Source organism: Poeciliopsis prolifica, unplaced genomic scaffold (assembly GCF_027474105.1).
Source record: "Poeciliopsis prolifica strain line A6 unplaced genomic scaffold, Auburn_PproV2 SCAFFOLD004, whole genome shotgun sequence".
Taxonomy (NCBI): domain Eukaryota; kingdom Metazoa; phylum Chordata; class Actinopteri; order Cyprinodontiformes; family Poeciliidae; genus Poeciliopsis; species Poeciliopsis prolifica.
The window spans coordinates 7031259-7052027 of NW_026562379.1; the positions used below are offsets into that span (position 1 = coordinate 7031259).

Below are 20769 nucleotides of genomic sequence, written 5' to 3' on the forward strand. Positions count from 1 at the left end.
CACAGCAGGGGAGCACTTGTCAATCACCAGCGATCAACCTTTTAAAACACAGACAATAACCACAGTCACACACTCACACCGAGGATCAATTTATAATTTTCAATTAACCGGAGTACCTAGAACCCAGAAGGTGGGGCAAACCTGCAAACTAAACACAATGAGACGCAGAATTAAACACTTACGTCTAATACTTTTAAAGCTGTCACGATGTATATATTTTTCATATGACCATTTCTTTTGTGCAATGCTTCATACCATCAGCATTGGTACATCCTGGGAGGGCTTTTTCTGGATTCTAGAGGGATAATATTTGCTCACAGTTTTGCTTTTCCTTAAATATCATCTTCCTTTGCTTTTAACACTGTATCATGCACAATTAGATCACCACATAAACCATATGACACAAAATCCAGACAATGTGCCACTTAAGTATCATAGTTCTCACATAACCTGCATGCTGAACATATGCCCCACCTTTTGTGGAAAAAAGAGCAAGCAAAAGAACGCAGTTGCATTTCAAATTTTGTGTTTGGCTAAAAAATTATCATACCCCTTGATGGCACTCAAAGATCATTAAAATCTCATTTTCAGATGTTCAGTTAAACCTTTAACTGAAAGAAAAGTAATGTACCCAGTCATAAAACAGCAGAACACTGTGAACTCTACGACATTACTCACAATATAGACAAACTTTGAGCCACTTCTTTCAAAAAGGAAAGACTTTAAGTTCCTCAAAATGTCTTTTATATCCTTATGGCCAGACCAACATCAAAGTTGATGTGGTCTGCCCAAATGTGGTAATTTATCATGTTGGTGGGACTCTGAAACAATATTTAATGAAGTGATATAAAAGATTGAAAACCACTTATTGAAGAACTCAAAATAAAACAACATGAAGCTTAACAGTCTAAAATTGTTTATTTTTCTGTTGTTTCCATGTCTTAGTTACACGTTACACTCTTTGTTCAACAAAGTGCATTGATTAGTCAGGAGTATGGGTAGAGAGGTACATGGAAAAATGGTTGGTGGTCTGAATCTTGCAGCATTTGTTCTTCCTTGTGGGGAACATTAAAAGTCTCTTAAAGCACTCAGCTCATCAAAGGAGGAAGTAAGGAACAACGCTGGAATAACACAGCAGAACATTTACGCGAGACAGAGCCAGGAGGTTTTTTTAAAAGGTCACTTTCTTCTAAGGTTAGAAAATTACAATTGCTAAAAGTAAAGCATGAGAAATCTGTTTAAACTGAAGGAATCTGCATTTTATAAACACAGATTTCTGCAAATACCATTCTGCCCTTCTGCAAAATTTCATTATGATTTGTGTTTGTATGCGAAATATAAAAAGAAAGTCAAAATTGTAGTCAAAAGAATAGTTGTATGTGTTGTATGGGTCAGACATATGACTGATGGTTTCCAGGAGAAATCCAGTGCAGAATTGGTAGGTGGAGTTGCTGGCCAACAAGTTTGAGGGGACCGTGGGACAGGCGTCTGGGGTGAGGCAGAGATGGAATAGGTAGCTCCTTCAGGCTGGTAAATAAGACAAACAGATAAAAGAAAAATGAGGTCACACACTTTCCAAAGGTCTGACCATACTGCCACCTCTAAGCCTGGGCCACCCTGTGTGCCCACTCCTCCAGGGCCACTTTTGAAAGCTCACTTAGCAGCTTGTTCTAACAAGGCGTGACAAGGGGCTCGCAGGCATGGAGAGACAGCCAAAGAGAGGAAACACCGGATGTCAGCTTCTCGGCTTTTCCTGCAGCCCAAACATGCAGAGTGGAAGCAGAAGACACGCTTTAAGATTAGGACGATTATCACCACAACCATCATGTTCCCCATTAAGATCATTATACTCTTTGACACTCCCTCAGAGAATAAAAGTATTCTCTGAAATGTTTTTGTTGTGGCCCAATTTGATCTCCCAGCACAGTATGCTCACTGAAGCTGATCACAGATGAAGCCAGTCATAAGAGGCTGTTGCACTTTTTTTTTTTTTTTGGAAGATGTCTTTAAACTCCTAGAAGTACTGAGGCGATATGGAGCAAAGAATTGACTGCACTGAGAGGTAAATGTTAGTTTCTTCTGAGTTTTAATGTAAAATAGTAAAACATGCCACTGCACTGCAGAGACTCATGCGCTGCTGTGGCAGGTTGATTTATAGGTGTAATTTTGCCTTTTTAAAGAACAGGGTCAAAAAAGAAAAACAAACTTCAACAGGATTTGAGGTTTTAATTAATGTGGTTGAAAAAAATGTCAAATAATAACATGAAATGAAAAGCGGATCACTGGCTTGTTAGTCTCAACAATGTTGCACTGCCCTCCAGTGGTGAAATACAGCCTTTAAAACCAATCAGTAAAAGATGGTAAAGTGCCTTACCAGGACAGCAGATGGTCTTCATCTTGACATCACTGTGACTACTCAGCCTCCTCTTCTCCCTGGTAAAAAAACAATCAAATGAAAAAATGGATTTTGGTTTTCAACATGAACATCAATCACGAAAGATGGTAAGAGGTATAAAAATATTTCCCCAAAACAGAAAACATAAGCATATTTTTCAAATAATTTTTTAAATGGTGAATATAATAGGAGATGTAAACATTCCTGGCGTCACAGAATCTGTTATTTATTGTGTATTTTTTCTGCAGCTGATGTAGTCAACCCAATTCTGGGGACATTCTTTGTTTTTATGTGATTTACAAACAACTATACTCAAACTGAGATTGAATAACACTCAGGTGGACTCCACTTACTAGTAAGGTGACGTAGGTAGGTAATTTGTTCACCCTGAATTTTATTTAGGAGTATCAAAATAAGGAAGTTGAATACAAAGTATTCAACCACCACTACATTGTGCTGATCTATCACATAAAATAAAAATAAAGTACATAAAAGTTTGTGGCTATAACGTGACAAGATCTGTAAAGTTCAAGAAGTATGAATGTCAGGTGCCTCATAGCTTAAACAGAAAAAATTATAGTTAATGTATTTTAGATTAAAAATAGCAGCATTGGCTCAGCTTTACAGAAAAGGGATCTACAACTTTATCTTACACAGGCCCTCCACCTACATTCTTAGATCCCATTAAACTAGAAAATATCTCTCGTGATGCTATACCTTTCTCTTAAGACTATTTGCAAAGAATGGAAATTACCAGCAGTACTACCTAGTTTTATTGCAACTCTTTTTCTTCTCCATTTTGAAGAAAAAGAGTTAATAAGAAATATGTGGTGGGGGTTGAGTACAGTTGAAGAGGTTGAAGAGTCAGAGAGTTAAAAATGGTGAAAACGTAATATGAGAAACGTCCAGTGTTTAGCAGTGATGGCAGGGTGAAGGGAGAAAACACTTTTCAGTGTTACTGACAGGGATTCAACTTCAAAAACAGTTCTAATCAAAAGGAAAGGCTGTAAGCCAATTGTTAAACAGTGAATTGTCCATTGTGAAATTTTTCCTCTGTTGTCCTCCATGTATTGTGCAGTAACACTATGTGCTCAATCTCCTGTGAAAACTGTCACATTCACTTTGCACTCGCTTTGTTTGGAGCGCTCTTGGCAAAGAGAAGAAGAGGTTGTGACTTCTTCCGAAAGCGAAAATCCTGCAAAGTCTGTGCACCCTACCAAAAAACCCTCATATCTGAGTTGTTCTGTCTTGCCCTCAGGCAGATGCAAAGGACATTTTAAAAAATGCCAAAGTTGTTCATAAAAACAAGAACATCCTGGCAGACTAGAAGAAAGTGTCTCTGTAGATGTTTTACAGGTCTGTGCATCACTAAGCAAGTATTGTGTTGTGTCATCCCTGAAATACTGCACATGAATAAGAACCTGCTACAACACTCCCCATTTGTGCATTGTGTACAAATGTGTGGCATGACATACACATGACTTGAGGGAAAAAACAATAGTTTTAGTTTTGTTTGTGATCGGATCGTGCAGAAAACTCCCAATCTCAAGTATGATTCACACCGTGCCAAGCAGGGAGAAAAATAATCCAAACATATACCTCTTGTAATTCTGTACCTTCTTCTTCTTCCTACAGAAGATGAAATCAAGAGGAATCACGTTTTAAAATATCACTAAGCAGTGAAATATTGGTCCATGTAGTATTGCTGTTTCCATCAAAACACCACTTCCGCCTTAGGAATTAAGACAAATACATGAATCATGCTGCAAACCATTAGACACTTCCATGGGAAACTATGATAAAAGTATCATGCAGCACACAAATACAAAAAAGAAAGACAAAAGGAAGAAACACTAAGGTTTTCAGAGGCTAAAAGGTGTGACGCCACAAACCACACCAAGTCTACCTCACTGCCTTGTTCATCCTGCTGGGAAGGTGGGAGAAAGAGACAGAAAGGAAGGAGCAGAGAATGCAAAGCAGTGAAACGATGGAAGCTCAGACGGGAATGTCGAAGAAGAGCAAAGCATTTTCCACCTGTCATTTTGAACGATGAAATCTGTATATTCTGAATCATTGTTCAGCAACATTGGACAACGCAGTGCATTATAAAACGATGTATAAAATATTTTACTGTCTGTCTGAGTTCTCTATTCAGTTGAGAAAAGTGTTGGAAGGACACTTTAGACTCACCTACAGTACATCCTATTTATGGTCGGAAGCTCCACAAATAGGAAACAATTATTGAAACACCTGCTGAAGTCAACATTTTCCATCAGAAAGTCAAAGTAATCACACCATCATTGAATTTAAAATCTAACATTATTACTTTGAGCATGGGCAGATGATGGGTGAAGTTAAAACAAATTGGTTACACTTGTGACTGAATGATAACACTCAGTTCATAAACATTTTTCAATTCGGAATGCCACATTAAACTTTTGTGTAGCCTGTCAGACCAAACTGTGGTTAAAAAGAGACTTGCAGCACACTCCACTGTTTCACAAAGCTCAACACCATGAAAACTCCAACTATTTTAAGAGACATTCTCTTAAAGGTATTGTGTTAAAAGAACATTAAAGTACATTGACATTAGAAACCTACAGAGTTTTGCAAAAACATCCATACCCCTTTGACATTATTTTACTTTCCATTTATACACTGTAATGTACTTTATTGAGATTTCATATCATAGACAAAGTAGCACTTACTATAACTGTGACATAAAAGGCAAATAAGATATTAATAAGCATAACATATCTGACTTTTTATATTTTTGCTAGTAAAAAATGTTGAAAGTCACATATCCTTACAGTCTAATGCTGTAAGGTTAGACTGCAATCTTACAGCATTAAGGTTAGACTTACACTGAGTCTAACCTTAATGTCTAATCTTAATGACACACTAGAAATACATTCTAGTGTGAGGTGAAAATGTGAAAATTATATTCAATGTAAAACACAAAGGTGTGAATAGAAATGTGATGTACCATCAAGTGCCACCCATTATCATTGAATGACACACAACCCTTTATTGGTAGACTGTAAGAGCTGCTAAAGATGCCATTTCATCAATTCCCATTCATTTAAATAAGAAAAATGCTAATCTTTGGAAATCTTTATGCTGTGGCATAAATATTTTTTGTAACACTGTTACTAAATCCTATTTAGTAAATAATTTACATCATTCTAACTCTTCACTGTATTGTCATAGAAGTAATGATACTTCTGTTGACTATAGAATGTTATGGAATTTTTTATTTAAGCAAAAAGAAAGGAATGTATCATATACTGCATTGTAAACATTTATTGGATCCCCTGTAAAGATGTATGAAAATTATTGGACTATTTTCTATATATGTTAAATAATCAAGTTAAATGTTCTCATCATTTAACTTGAGAAAATTAATTAAGTGGGAGAAAATGTCCAGTATTAAGAAATGACTGTTTTAAATAAAATCACCAGTACTGGAAACCCTCAATACTTCCTACGAAATAAAAATTATATTCCAAGGCTTTTTGCACATTTTCACCAGTGGTGCCAAAAAAGCCACAGGATGCAGCAGCAGGAGGAGTCAGAGGGCACAGTAACATGACAACAAGGACAAGATGATGAAAACAAGAAAGCAACTCAGATAGTTTGAAGAAAGGTAAATATATATAAATATATGAATCTACCTCAAGCTGTTGTAGTTCTTCCTCCTCCTAAAAGAAATAACATAGCAGCTAGGTCAGCAATCTGTGTGGGGAGCAAAATCAGTACCACATGCATGCACTATAAGGACATCTGTGGAAAAGAAAACTAAAGGGGATGTTTGAAGGTGTCAGGATGCAGCTACAGCTAGGAGGAAACCAAGATGTTAGCTGAAAGGGAACCCACTGAAAGAGGAAGAGTTGATGTAAGGAAACTGAAGAGTTTAATGATGAGTAGGATCAAAAAAAAAAAAAAAACATCCTTCACATCCCACCCTTAACAATGTAGAATTGTCTCATCTGAACACCATCAGACAATGCTGATGGCTTCATGGAGGAACCGTGGATGATCTATCAAACTGCAGAAGATTACTGAAGCACAGTTACCTGTGAGTGCAGCTCCTCTTCCTCCTATGAGGAGCAAACCAACAAGAGATGGACAATAACACAAAGAGGCAGTCAAAGGTCTTACAGCATTCATGAGTAATACAATGGCAGGAACAGTGGCAGAAAATGATTTAAATGCACAATATCAGGCAGGTGATGGAGGGACTGGAACATCGCTATTCTGAAATATGAGTCAATAAACTAATGGACACAAAACAAATGTGTGAAAAGGCTAGAGAACAACTGGAGCATAGCAAAAAGACAGTATCTGAGTAATTCAGAAACTGTCAATATTCATGTGCAACCAACTGTAGGGTTTACAGTAAATGGCCCCCCAAAAAAAAAAAAAACATCTGATTCAAAGGAGGGGAACAGGAACTGAAATAACTCCTTGTTATAACCACTAGATTATTATCTCTACGCAGATGATACATAGGTCAACATTACAATGTCACCAGGTGACTCCAAGTCAATCCAAACATTGAACAGATGTTTAGAACAAAGCAATATGTGATTGTGTCATAACTTTCTCCAGTTGAACAGAAACAAATTTGGAGTTGTCTTCAGATCCCATTAATGAGATAGCACACAGCCTCAGTTATTAAACAAAAAACTCCTGGTCAGTCCTGAAACCTGTAGTGATGGACTCAGACCTGAACCTTCAGACACACAAAGCCAGCCTGTCATTTCTAGAATTAAAGGGCTAATGTGCCAGCAAGACCAAGGGAAACTTATCCATGCATTTATCTTTAGTGGCACTGATCACTGTAACAAGTCTGCTTCAAAAAAATACTCAGACAGCTGCAGCTAATTCAGAATCCTGCCATGTTCTCACTAAAACAAAGAAAACAGAGCACATCTAAAGTCCCCATACTGACTCCCTGTAGCTCAGAGAATAGTCTTTGAAATACTTACTTTATAAAGCACTGGATGGCTTAGCATCAAAATATATCAGTCTTTCAGATCAGTCAGGTCTTCTTGTTTATGTTTGTATATCAGAATTACCAGAAAACCCTCATGTGGAGCTCATGTCAGTAACTTTCACAATAACAAGCAGGTGTAGCAATGAACACAAGATCAAAAGCACTGCTAAGACTGAAAACACTTAATGAAGTAACAACTTAATCCTTATGTAGACATGTGCTGCACTACCTAAAATAAAATCCCTCAATGAAGCAATTTTAGATTTCAAAGAAATAAAAGAAATGTTCTTCAATCACATAATACATTTACTTTAGGTAATACCAATATATAGTCTGCCATGCTTCAAATAGAAACCACAAGCCCTGGTGCAACAAATATATGACTGAAATCTGTGTAATTGATACTTTTAGGAAAAATAGGGAGTTCAGAAAACAGTAAAAAAACTGTTCTTTCCTCTAAATAATAATTTTAAAAAAAACTTACTTGCTCTTCATCCTCTTCTTCTTGTGCTTCCTATAACAAGAGACAGGAAGAGATCTCTTACGTTTTCACATAGTGTGCAAAATATACATCAGTACTTAGAAACATCAGTATTCACAGATTAACATTGTGAAATAAGTTAGAGTGGCTGGGTTTAGGATTGTCCTGACATACCTTAACAAGAACAGTTAATAGTGGATGTTTTGCAGGTTATTATGAACTGTGACTTAACAGTTAGCTAATAGATAGCATGAAATAAAAAAAGCACAAAAAGAAACCTGAAAAAAGAAGGAGAGGAAGTATTAAGAGTCCATTGATGCTGTGGAGGGATTTAAGACCACACTTTGCTTGTTAGTGGAAAAGGGAGAGATTTAAGGATGAGGATGATGGTGGATAAATGTTAAATAAAAAAAGAAAGTTCATGTCAACATAAAATGAGACACTCTAGGAATGACAAGAAGGCATGAGATAGAGAGGGAATTCAATCACTCCAGGGTTATGGAGGTGGAAAACTGATGAGGAGCTGGACTTGAGTTATATGGCAATTACTGTCTCTTCTGTGACCTCATCTGTTTCTTCCTCTGCCGCCGCCTCCTCTTCCTCTCCCCTTGATGTTTCTCGTTCGGTGGCTTCATCATCTGCTCTTCCACCCTCTTCTTCTTCCTCATCACCTGCCTGTTCCTCCTCCTCCTCCTCTCCTTGTACATCCCCATTATGCTTCTAAGAGGTGAAATGAGTAACCAAGTAAAACAAGAAATGTAATCAAAGATAAATCAATGAAAACAGGGAGCAGGAGAAAAAAAAGACTGTTTCAACATGATTACAATGGTACACTCCTCAGATGGAGATGTTAGTCTTGCAAAAAGAAATCCAGTAATTCATTAAAATGGAAGTGATTGTTTCAATAGGATAGAGAAACAGAGTTGAGATCAGAACTAGTTTGCTACAGCATTGTAAAGATTCATGCAACACTAACATTATTTAAGGTCAAGGGAGGGATTAAGACCCTGTTCAAGTCATCAGCTACAGATGGAAGGGAAGATATTAGTTATATCAGATGAGGACTATGAAGAGGTGTGGCACAGTTATATAAAAAGCATGATGGGAAAATAGAAATATATTGTCAGCTTTACTACTGAGTCGTCAGGGTTTTCCTCTGCTTGGGTTCCGTTTTGCATAATGTGTTCCTTCTCAGCCTGCAATGCTTCCTGCATCAAGGAGGTTTAACACAAATCAATCATAGTGAATTAAAAACAACAGATTTCAAACCCCCAAGTTTTAATACAATATATTTATAATAGCTACTTCTGCATATGACGGGAGATACATTCACACAACAATGTCTGTCATCTGTGTTGTTCTGATGTCAAAAGCACCTTATGAATGCAAGATGTTACTAATGATCTGGAAGTCAACATTTTCTGCAAATGAAAATCTGAAAAGTGAAGCATGCATTTGTGTTCGTGCCTTTTCGGGTCAAATTTTTGTAGAATCATCTTTCACTATGATCAGCTGTAATCTTTGAGGTATGACTCAAATTTCAGCCAGTTCTTTGAAAATAGATCAAGATGAGTCAGACTGGAAGGGGAACAACTGTGAACAGAAACTATTTCTCAGTCAGTCTTAAATCTGCACTTTGACTAGGCCATTGTAACACATGAATATGTTTCGATCAAAAGCCTTCCACTGTAGCGCTGAGTTGAGGACTGTAGTTTTGCTGGAAGTTGAACCACCACCTCAGCCTCAAGTCTTTTGCAGACTTTAACAAATTTTCTCCAGGAAAGTTCTGTATTTAGCTCCATACATCTTAATTTTTCCTCTTCTGATTTTGTTTTGTTGTTTTGGCCACACTTAAATGCTTGAGATCCAGTGTCCCGCAACTTTTATATGTACCCCTGGTTTAACACACCTGAATCAAGTAACTCAATTACTTCCTCAGCATGTAGTTCTTCAGAGTCCTGCTAAAGATCTCTTTATCTGACCAGGTATTTTAAAGCAGAGACACATCTTAACGCTGCAGGAGACCGGCTCTTGATCAATAATGACAAAGCTACTCATTGAGTTTATTTATTTATTTTTAGCCATTTCTTAGTGGATTTGCTTTGCTGTCTTGCTGCATAGTCTGTGTATACTTAAGCTAAAGTCATGAATCAATGGCTGGAGATTCCCGATTGTTTTTTCTGGAACAAAAAATTTGAGTTCGATTAGTAAATCTGTTCTATATACATTTGTGACCTTATGGATGAGCTGATGTGCTGTGAAGTAGGGATTTCAAAAGGCAGTTGGTTGGATATGACTAAGGGGTGTCTGAGTAAAGGGGATTAAATACATATCCACCCTGCACTTGTAAGGCTTTAATTTATGAACATGTCTCTTTTTTATGCGACAGTGTTTGCCTACTCCAAAAATAAAAGCCCAATAAAATATGCTTGGGATTCTGGTTGTATAACATAACAGAGTGTGAGAAAGCTCAATATTTTTGCCAGTCTGTATCATTCTGTGCTTCTCTTTAACAGAGAAGTACTCACTGCAGCAACACACCACATTTTACTTCAGAAATGCTCCCTCTTATCAAACAGTCTCAGCACTCAGAAAAGCTCTCTGCAATTCAGACCAAGTATCCGATGAAAACAATCCATGCTTAACAACAACAAAAAATTTAAAATACAATAAAAAAAAAAGAGCCCAAAGTGTTCAACAGCAAAATTCATTTTTATGAGACACAAACTTTTTTCACATAAATAACTTCTTATCCCTGTTTCCAAAATCAGTTGTAGTGAAAGAAATGCTAAATATTGTTATAAATTTGTGAAACTGTCAAAAGATACTGAGTTTTTTATACATTGCTAAGTTGAAACTTCAAATAAATGTTCATTTTAAATGACTGAAAAAAATGCTGCAGATGTCAAGCTTTATTAGAAACAAGGATGGAATTATATTTTCTTTGAATTCTGTTATAAACACAGTTCACCCATGTGGCCCCATTAAAACCGATAGTGCTGCTCAAAGTGCTAACTTATTAAAATATGCATTCTTTACTTACAGGGGTTGTTTTATGGGACAGTTTTGTATTTTTTTTATTCTTCTTGTGCGCTATAAATCACACAGCCAGCAGACAAACTGCAATAATAAAACTTGTATCACCATAATTAGTAGTACTACATCTCTTTGATTCTTGTAAATATTTTATTACCGGCCAAAGCTGCATTATCAACAATTGAATCTGTTGGTTTGTGCCATCACTCAAAATCTTGGAGGAAAACCTAAATATTCTTTGGAAAACGTTTTAAATAATAAAATATATTGTAGAGAATTCACATTTGTGAGCTTAATTATGCAGTGGTAACCATTCAATTAAGTAAACAAGTCATATAGCTAGTTGGCAGAAAACATAAAAAGAAAAACTTTAATCAGATCTAACCTTCGAGCCAGGAGGAGGGGGCAATCCTAGGAAAGCATATACTGCATTGTCTTCCTTTGCATCAAAAAATGTGTCATAATCCTACAGGGGGGGAAAAACATTTTTAGAACTTTTAATGTTATTCAATTGCAGAACTAAGTTAGACATTTTTTTTACTGTGATGTTAAACCTGCTAATCTAATTCAAGATCCACATTTTAGAGTTACAAATGCATCTTTGCTCACCCCGCAGTAGCTCTCCTCATTGAAAATCTGTGGAGGGAGTGGGATGCCATTAGAGGGCTTCTTCTCCTCCGGGACATTTTGCCTCATCCACATGCGGTTCTGCTCGTTGCAGGCGATGTCCAGCTCAGCGTATTCCACTTTCAGAGCCTCCAGAAAGCCGACCACATCTTGCTGTTTCTTTTTGATCTGCAAGGTAGAAAAATGAACAGCTCATGCATCAAATGTTGATTTGTGTTTTTCTTTTTTTAAAGAATTTTTCAGCCTTTGCTTTTCACATTCAATTTTTTTTTTTTATTTGTCCTGTACTTTAGCACAATATAAAAGCAAACCATTTTTATTCTGCTTCCTGGTTTCCTGTGTGATCTATTGGCCATTTTCTCTCATTACCTCACAGCTGAACCTATTTTCTAATTTACCCCCTGCTGGGGTGACCAACTCTCCAACTTAAATATTTCTTAGTTAGTGCTTGGTCATATATCATATTATCCTGTTATTCCCATCAACCTGCTGATCTTGTTTACTATTTTAGATTCCATCTGAGCTTAAGATTTTGTACACTTTTCAATTGACTTTTATAGATAAAATTATTTATGTTTATCCATCTCCCTCTTTTCTGTATTTGTAGAGAAATTATATGTTAGTAAGAGACAGAAAAGAACATGGAATGTTCTGAGAACTGGAGTATGTGGTACAAGGCATTGACTCAGGGAATGGGAATACAAATGCATATCAAACTTTTCAGACTGATTGATCATAATATGGAAAAAGCTGAGGTGGATGAAAAAATTATTTCTCTTCCATCTAGAAAATGTACAATTTTACAGGAGTGCTAGTTGACAAGTTTCTAACTTATCTGTATTTGATCATGAATGCTAAACAACAATATATAGCAAGGAGAACATATGTGCTGGTTGAATTACCAATCGATTTGTAGAAAATATATTTACAGGAGCTCCAGAAAACAAATGTACCAAGAAGACAGAATGTGAGAAACAAGGTCACAAACAATGATTTTTAGAAATAAAAGCGGCCTTAAAATTTTAACTGGGGTCGTTTCTGGGGTCTGTAAAAGAACCCCCCACGCTCTGACATGAAAAGATTAGGGAGCCCCTGTTCTGGAAGGCTCCGCCTGTTGAATCACATTTACATACGAAATACTTTCCCAAGATCACTCATCAGAAATAAATCTGATCATAAGTCAAGCCAGTTAACTTGCTGAAAGAGCAAATTATCAGACGGTAAGGCGGCCAGCATTAATTTATAGATCTAACCCAGTAAAATCAGTTCATAAACTGACAGTCATGTTCAGTTTATGAAGTACAACCTGCAAAGCTCCACCTAAAGTTAAGATCAGTGAAAACTCACCGCTGTCGATCCAGAGGAAGTGGCGAGGAAAACTTTGATTACCATTTTTTGCTACAAACTATGTTGAAGAGGTAGCAGTGCAACAAGAAGGGCCTTAAAGGAGAAGTCTGCCTGCTCTATTATTAGAGCGCTCCCCGGGCCGAGAAATAACAGTGGAGTCGCACACACACACACTGACACACATTGCTGGAGGTATTTTTGTCCCCGGGCTCCATTAGAGGCGGATTGGTGAGTTGGCCCCTGGGGGCGCAGCGCCGCGTACTGATTGGCAGCTTCAGCTGTCTATCGGCTCAGGGAAAGAGAGGCAAGTTAGTTTCTAAGTCCATGCTGAGAAGGACAGAAATAGCTGTGAACAGCCCTGCGGGAGTCACAGTGCTTATTTTAATATGAAACTGTTATTTTTATTTTAATACGTTATTTATTTCACTTTATTGGCTATAATTGATTTTTTTTGTAGCTTAATTTTACTTATATAGGCCTTTTTTTGTTTGTTTTTTTGCTTAAACTGATTTTAAAACTTTTTTAAAATCACACAACAATACAGAGATGTGGGTAAATGTTGAGACCAACGTGAGTTTGACCGTTTGTGAATTTTTGTTCCATTTTAAGTGATTTTATTTTGTTGTTAAACTATATTTTAAAAAGTTGGTATCTGATTAAAGGGATATGCTGCTGCTTAAGGACTCTGGACTGTCTTTAATGTTGCCCTGGGTTTTTCCAAGATCAATTTATATCGATATATATATATATATATATATATATATATATATATATATATATATATATATATATATATATATATATATATATATATAATATATATATATATATATATATATATATATATGCACCATACATGTGGGCCTGTATGGATGGTAATAAATCAACCAGGTTATTCTACATTAATGAAAAATTCAATCAATTCCAGTTTGTGAAAATTAAAATCGGTAGTTTCGAAACCCTTTTGGCTTCATCACTCCACCACTCAAAACTTGGACCAAGTTATTCTTGATACCAACGGATGCTATAAAGCAATGTGGTCTACAGGACTTGGGTACTGGTGTCTCGCAACTTTTAGATTATCCAACACATCCGAATGAAATGACCGAATTACCTCCTTAGTATGCAGTCAAGTTGTTCTTATGACCTCATTGTTTGACTCAGGTGTGCTGAAGCAGAGACACATCTAAAAGTTTCTACTTAAGACACCAGGAAAGACTGATTGGTGGCCCTCCAATTTTACACCATAACTGACACTTTTTATGCAATCTGTAACAGGTGGGGAATAACATGTTTGGCCATTCTAACTATTTTAGATTAAAATAATAATAATAATAATTAAAAATAACAAAAAAGAAAGTTAACTAAGTTCTGAATCAGATACTACAGCTTCATTGTTAGTTCCGAAGCAGGTGCCATGACAACAGGCAAGTTTTTTCAAAAGTAAAAATTCTGTTTAGGATTAAACATTTAGATAAGATTCCAAAGACATTTAATTAGCATAGACCGATTTACTAAGCTGAGTTGTTTCCAGTTCTGACAAGAAAAATCTTTCTTATGTTTCACAAAGTGTCAAATTTTTCTTGAAGTGTATGGATGGGGATTGTGATACAGTGAGTTGCAGTACCAACACCTCCAGGTGGTCCAGTCCCTGCTGTGGTTCTGATGGTCCAGGGTATCCATCTGACCGTGAGGAGAGAGCTGACAGGACTCCAGATGAGCGCCCATCAGCCAAACTCCACGGATCAAAGCAATCTGGATACAGTGAAGGCAATGCAATTGACTACAGATAGAGTGGGCTGCTGCTACTGTCATAACTAAACAAATGTATTTTTCCCTTCAGGCACAAAAGCCCAGACAGTCCAGAAGCAGAAGATGAAGCATGAAATCCTGAAGATGCCTCCAATTCGTACTCTGCAAGTTTCAAAGTCAGGGAGCCAGGCCCCCAACATGAACTGCATCTGGGCGCTGAAGAGCCAGGTTTGGGATCTGCAGCAGCAGCTCAGTGAAGCCAAGACTGAGAACAAACTGCTGAAGAAAGTCCAGCACCGCCACACGGTGGCGCAGCAGCACTTCAGAGACTCGAATGACAGCATCTCCCAGGTTGGATCATAATATTCATAGTATTCCTGAATCACAACCACAACCAATGCCAAAGAAACCATGTTCCTTCTATGCCCGTTTCCAGATTTTAGCCAAGCACAACAATGAAACCAAAGCTCTTCAGGGTTTGCTCCGTGAAACCCGCATGTCCCGTGACAACCTCAGCAGGCAGCTGCAGGCCACAGAAAGAAAGCTGCTCAGCATGAAGGACACTCTACAACACCTGCAGCATCTCAGCCAGGACCAGAGTCTACTAGAGAGGGAGGAGCTCACCCTGAAGCTCGCCTGGGCCACCACACAGCTGGAGGACAGGGACCGGAAGATACAGGTGCGAAGGTGTACAGTGCAGGGGTGGGCAACTCCAGGCCTCGAGAGCCGGTCTCCTGCAACTTTCAGATGTATCTCTACTTCAACACACCTGAGTCAAAACATGAGGTCATTAGCTGGACTCTTACTGCACTTAGTTAGTGATTCAGGCATTGGATTTAAGTGTGTTGGACCAGAGACATCTAAGAGTTGCAGGACACCTGCAATCCTGGTCCTCAAGGACCAGGATTGCCCACCCCTGGATGGAGGCTTTAATTAATTACTAGGATATAATTCATTTCAAAGTTGAAATCAGAACACATGATCAAGCCCTAAGTTTTTAGTCTTATAGCATAGTCCTTTTTATTTGGTTCTGCATTGCATTTCTTTTTGTCTCCTTATATTTTAGAACATGGAGAGAACCCTTGACTTGTACCAAGAATCATTCAAACGCCAAATAGACTCGGAACAAAGAAAACTTAGAGAGGCAAGAAAAGCATCTGTCTGTCTGCAAGAGCACATCTACCAACTGACCAGAGAGCTTCAGGTGAGCATGAAATGACTGATATGTATCAGTTACTCTGTCAGCTTTAATTCAGGTGAGTTTGCTGACAAATCAATCATAATGACAACATGACTATTAGTAATTATGGTGCTGCTGGAAAATGAAACTAGCATCTCTTTAAAGCTTGTCAGCACAAAGAAGCATGAACCCGTCTGCGATTTCTTTGTAAATTGCTGCTCTGACTTTGGACTAGATAATAGTGCACCAACATAATCAGATGAAGTTGCTCCCCAAACTGTCACTGACTTTGAAAACCTGCCATTTTGTTAACACTACCGGAAATAAAAACTCAAAACATACCTTTCTTTGTATATGAATTTAACTTTTTAAATTGAATTACTGAAATGACTACTGAAATAATGATTCTGATTGCTGAGATCTCACCTTGGTCTTCGTAGCTATGTATGATATGCAACTTTTGATGTTTTTCTGAAATAGCTCAGAGAAAAAGAAGTGCAGAAACATAATATTTACTACCACAGGATGGTTAAAGGACACAGCAAAAAAGGTAATGTGCACAAATAAGCTACTTTGACAAAGGTTAGTTATGCTTTCTGGCAGCCTGTGACTTTAGCTGCATGAACTTATAATTGTAGCTAAAGAGAATAAGACGGTGCAGACGGATAGATTTGCCCAAACATCATCAGAGCTATCGAAGAGAGATGTTTTGGCACATAAGGAGTCTTGAGGAATTAAACATCAAGTTTTGTATCTGCAAGTATGTTGCATTCAGTTTGATCTAATTTGTTGATTTATGCTTCATGTTACAATGAAATTAGATATTTCATGAATATGTCATACCTATTTAAAGTTCCTGTGATCATCCAAGCCCTGTTAACTGTTTAAGCATTTCAGCATTATAACCATCATCTGCAAGCGTGTTGCTTACTGAAAGTCCAGAAAGAAACATTTCTGAAAACACTGTATTCGAAGATGATCACCAATAGGTAAGCATTGTGCTGGTTGTAAATTGGGAAGTAAAAGTAATATTTTATCAAGCTGATGTAAAATCTGTGTTGTTTTTTTCCAGGTATTTTTCAAAGAAAATTCTGAGAAAAACTATTGGGAAGAAAACCAAGATGAGAGTCTAGAACACCTGGCTGAATGACAAAGAAACAGAGGCATTAGAAACTATAAGGGAAGGAAACAGAAGATGACGTTAAATTGTTTTTAGAAACAACTCTGAATGCAACCATGTCAAATAAAAATTAATGCACAGCTCAACCCAGTCAGTCAGAACTTGGATAGTGACATAGGTTTTAGCAGAGCAGACACAATGACTTCTCAATACGCAAGAGAAACCATTTGTAGCAAAATTAAGAATCTTCAAACGGACCATAGCATCTTAGTCAGTTTTATCAGATAAAATCTCACTGCAGTGATGAAAGCTGTTTTCAGAGGTTTTAAAAAATAACAAATAGAATTTCTTATGTTTAGTTTTGACTTAAGCTGTTCAGACCAATATTTTTTAGAATTAAACAAAAACGACCTGAGTTGTTTCTGTTGGATGTTTCCCAACTTGGAAAATAGCAAATATTTTTGTAGTAGTTTATTAAAAAAAAAAAAAAAAAAAAAAATGTCACAATTCTATCCAGTTGGTAAGAAATCAAAACATTCATTCAACAAAAATCGAAAACACAATGTTACAATAATAATAAATACTGCAGTTGGAGAGCACTCGTCTTCATGTTAAACACCAAATTCGTTTCCAAGCAGATGTGCAGACAGCCGAATCACAGCCAAGTTCTCTAACTGATGGCACTGAGGCCCAGTGTGATTACTTTGTTGCAAACCACCAGCCAGCAAGTGATTCCCACACCACCTGCAAGAAAAGAACAGCTCTGTGAATCTTTCATTTGCAGGCTTCATTTCCTGTTCCTGCACTAAGTATGGTTATTCACCGGTTAACATTATACACCATTTTTTTCTCAAGCTGTCCTGTTTTTGAAATCAAACAGTATAAAATGATCTCTTGTGCTGAGGAATGTAGAAATTGAAATACTCAGACGTTGTCTTATCCAACATGTTGATCATTATTTAGAAACGAGGACATAGTTCATAACAATGGAGCCTCTTTCTGGTGGTTTCTGTAATCCTATATCGTCATGGTTGACTCTGGAACATCTTGAAACTTATCAAGTGTTATCAAATAAAATGTAAAAAAAAAAAAAAAAAAGCTTTAAAGTAAAATTTTACTAACTAGTCATTGAGATGTGCATATTATTAATAACTATTATGTAAATTGTTTGGCTTGTCTTATATTGGATACAACAAGAACAGCAGACTGACTACCTGCCATTCCTGTTGGGAAAGCCACTAGTCGCTCCACAGGAGCGATCCATTTACTGGGGACCACAGTCACTGGATCAGAGTAATATTTCCATATCAGTGAGACCATCAGAGCAGCCTGAAGACAGAAAGGAATACATATTTGAAATTACAGATAGTTCCTGTATTGCTACTATTTGCAGCTTGTCATACTAATTTTACTGTGTTTGTTTTCTAACAAAGTTTATAAGTTTAGATCGTACAAGTGGTCAGATCAGCAAGAAACTTACAGATACATTTGTGTTTCTGTTTGTATTGTCCACCTACCTGCAGTATGTAAAAGATGATGTTCACAACCCATTTCATTTTGGCTTGTTGAGCGGTTCTCGACTGCACTGCAAAGGTAAATCAAACATGCAATCATTTGCAGTATATGTATCCATGTGTGCTCAGGATTAGAACAAAATTAATTAATATTAGTATGTAGGTAGTGATCAAATACCACGATAGGTGCCTTTTATCTGAAATTGCCGAACAATGCAATTCAGGCAGAGAGTAAATAGAGAGAATATATGCATGCAAACATTCTTGCAAGAATCACTAAAAACATATTCATTATACTGCGATACCACAAGCTCATTAATTTAGCAGTTGTACAAATATTACGCATTTGGCCAGACAAATGTCGACTCCTGGTTTGTTTATGAGATGGTTCTTAAGATTGTCTGCATTGGACAATAGGCAGCTGTTGCTCCCAGCAAACACTTTGTAAACATCAAACCTCCAGCCACTTCCTGCAGTTGCTGAATTCTGTCTGTTGCGGCATTTCTAAACAGCTGTGAAAGACTGTGCACGTCCCCATTTGAGTCATATGTGATAAAAACGGAATTTTGAGATTAACTAGCAAAAACTGGTGTGTCACAGTGAAAAGGATGGACATCCCTGTTTTAGCTTATAAAAATCCAAGAGGTGTACCATGCATTTACATTCAGGCTGCTTGAGTGAATACTTTGTTGTAATTGCTCTGCACATCAAGAGAACTAAATTTCTGCACAGTCTTCTTTGTTAAACTACTTCACATTTTTCTAAGTGTACAATAGTAGTTCTGTTGACATTTTTCCAGCCTAAGCTATACTGGTAGTAATAAACATAAAGCACATACTACATTTTGTAAGCTTATAAGAAAGATTCTTGCTGTTTAGTGGTATGATGAACCGCTTGAATTGGTGAACATGTGTGTTAGTTTTCATCTTACCATGTGTCTTAAGCTTATCTGTAGTTTTGTTAATTTTACGCTCCAGCCTGGCATATCTTGCAAACTCGTCCATCATGCTTATGGAGGCCTGCTCCTTCTTCATCTGCTGGATTTCAGTCCTCATCTCGCCCTCCTGCTCGGCATCTTTCTGCACCATCTTTGTCATCTTAAAAGAAAAATAAAAACGGCACAATAAATGGATGGCTTTTACTGTGGGGAACGTAGTTAATGAGTGACAGTATAGACAACAAATACTATGTATCAAGTTTTTCAAATACTGCCACTTTGACACCCTTTCTCAATTTATACTGTTATAATAATGTAAAAAAAACAACAAAAACACCCACGACCTATTAGAGCTGCTTGATTGGTGGAAGAACAGAGATTTATTGAGCTACATTTATTTAACAAGTTAACATTTTCAAAATTAATAGAAAGGTCCTTAAATAATGGTCACATCAGCAAATATACGCAATATATGACAAATATAAAGCACGGAACAGTTATGAATATTTTTTATTCAGAAATATGGTCAATATTTAATCTCTGAAGTAAGACCAAATCAAAAAGAATTGTGCAAAACTGCTAACTTAATAAATTAAAGTACATTTTTGCTACGTTTGAGTCGTAACTTGATCAGGTTGCGGTGAAAACTCCAGTCGGCCTTCAGCCAGATAAGCCTCGTTTTGTTTACAGGCAAGCTAACACTATTAGCTTTGCGAAATGCTAAGCTACCAGCGGCTAGCTTAGCTTTCTATTGAAGACGTTGATATATAAATATAAAACAGCGCTGTTAACACATACAAACCAGAACCCCCGACTTACGAAAGATGAAATGCTAGGCAGGAGTATTTTCATGAGATTACAGAGAAACACGGAGCCCAGCACCAGGAACCATGCGCAGCCTGTCGCCATGTTTCCAACACTGTTACTCCCACAGCTATTCGGCTCACTGCTGCAGGTGGAGCTGATCGACTACTTTTGTACAATCACATACGTTTCACAAATCTCTGTTCAGCAACAATAAAGCACAGGCATGCAGGCAATATTATGCGACATATTTCCCTCTTGAGGGTGCTTTATATCTGTGCGAATATTGTTTCTGGTTCCGTGACATTTTTCTCATTATTTGCTGATAATATTTTCATGTTATCTAATCACTGAGGCCTATCCATTCGCGGTGGTTTTTCTGCTTCGTTTTTTTTTACTGACAACACCCATCGTGCTTTCCTCTTCGGTTAAACACCGATAGTTGATTGGCACGCCATCCTACCCACACAGGTAAAGATGTTGTGTTTCAAAAATATGCTGCCTGAACCTGAAAGCCAATCACTGGGAACTTTGGGCGGAGATTCGCTCTTCCTGCTAGGTTGGTAGGACAAGGGAT

At 37.2% G+C, this 20769-nt stretch overlaps 3 protein-coding genes across 23 annotated transcripts; 1 reads left to right on the plus strand and 2 right to left on the minus strand.

Annotated features, from left to right (window-relative positions):
• Positions 1-899: 899 nt before the first annotated feature.
• Positions 900-13085, minus strand: sh3bgr (SH3 domain binding glutamate-rich protein). 19 transcript variants are annotated; one of them, XM_055028045.1, is made up of 12 exons: positions 12886-13085; positions 11521-11706; positions 11297-11377; positions 9009-9083; positions 8440-8595; positions 7879-7908; positions 6472-6495; positions 6070-6096; positions 4302-4319; positions 3995-4024; positions 2375-2433; positions 900-1527 (listed from the first exon to the last, which is right to left on the minus strand). In XM_055028045.1, the coding sequence occupies exons 1-11, from the start codon at positions 12928-12930 to the stop codon at positions 2413-2415; spliced, it is 693 nt and encodes a 230-aa protein (XP_054884020.1). In that variant the 5' UTR covers positions 12931-13085; the 3' UTR covers positions 900-1527; positions 2375-2412. The 19 variants fall into 19 exon arrangements, with proteins under 19 accessions (XP_054884020.1, XP_054884019.1, XP_054884023.1 ...); XM_055028044.1 differs by having other exon boundaries at positions 4302-4322; XM_055028048.1 differs by lacking the exon at positions 6472-6495 and having other exon boundaries at positions 12886-13083.
• A 1260-nt stretch (positions 13086-14345) lies between these two features.
• LOC129358843 (lebercilin-like protein) lies at positions 14346-17083 on the plus strand. Of its 2 annotated transcripts, none has more exons than XM_055028042.1 (8): positions 14346-14655; positions 14729-14988; positions 15074-15316; positions 15704-15841; positions 16298-16367; positions 16456-16577; positions 16707-16806; positions 16890-17083. In XM_055028042.1, the coding sequence occupies exons 1-6, from the start codon at positions 14478-14480 to the stop codon at positions 16545-16547; spliced, it is 981 nt and encodes a 326-aa protein (XP_054884017.1). In that variant the 5' UTR covers positions 14346-14477; the 3' UTR covers positions 16548-16577; positions 16707-16806; positions 16890-17083. The 2 variants fall into 2 exon arrangements, with proteins under 2 accessions (XP_054884017.1, XP_054884018.1); XM_055028043.1 differs by having other exon boundaries at positions 16715-16806.
• Positions 17084-17311: 228 nt separating this feature from the next.
• Positions 17312-20633, minus strand: get1 (guided entry of tail-anchored proteins factor 1). 2 transcript variants are annotated; one of them, XM_055028064.1, is made up of 5 exons: positions 20208-20633; positions 19383-19548; positions 18455-18522; positions 18149-18266; positions 17312-17681 (listed from the first exon to the last, which is right to left on the minus strand). In XM_055028064.1, exons 1-5 carry the CDS (start codon positions 20295-20297, stop codon positions 17608-17610), a joined length of 516 nt encoding a protein of 171 aa, XP_054884039.1. In that variant the 5' UTR covers positions 20298-20633; the 3' UTR covers positions 17312-17607. The 2 variants fall into 2 exon arrangements, with proteins under 2 accessions (XP_054884039.1, XP_054884041.1); XM_055028066.1 differs by having other exon boundaries at positions 18152-18266; positions 20208-20577.
• Positions 20634-20769: the final 136 nt, after the last annotated feature.

Coding starts and splice junctions, on each gene's coding strand:
- sh3bgr (XM_055028044.1), bottom strand. CDS start 12,930: ATGGTAATCAAAGTTTTCCTCGCCACTTCCTCTGGATCGACAGCG. Junction 11,378..11,520: donor ATGAGGAGAGCTACTGCGGG/GTGAGCAAAGAT, acceptor CCCCCCCTGTAG/GATTATGACACATTTTTTGA. Junction 6,496..7,878: donor AAGAAGAGGATGAAGAGCAA/GTAAGTTTTTTT, acceptor TGCTCCTCATAG/GAGGAAGAGGAGCTGCACTC.
- LOC129358843 (XM_055028042.1), top strand. CDS start 14,478: ATGGATGGGGATTGTGATACAGTGAGTTGCAGTACCAACACCTCCAGG. Junction 14,989..15,073: donor CGAATGACAGCATCTCCCAG/GTTGGATCATAA, acceptor GCCCGTTTCCAG/ATTTTAGCCAAGCACAACAA. Junction 15,317..15,703: donor ACAGGGACCGGAAGATACAG/GTGCGAAGGTGT, acceptor CTTATATTTTAG/AACATGGAGAGAACCCTTGA.
- get1 (XM_055028064.1), bottom strand. CDS start 20,297: ATGGCGACAGGCTGCGCATGGTTCCTGGTGCTGGGCTCCGTGTTTCTC. Junction 19,549..20,207: donor TGCCTAGCATTTCATCTTTC/GTAAGTCGGGGG, acceptor TTTTCTTTTAAG/ATGACAAAGATGGTGCAGAA. Junction 18,523..19,382: donor AGATAAGCTTAAGACACATG/GTAAGATGAAAA, acceptor TTACCTTTGCAG/TGCAGTCGAGAACCGCTCAA.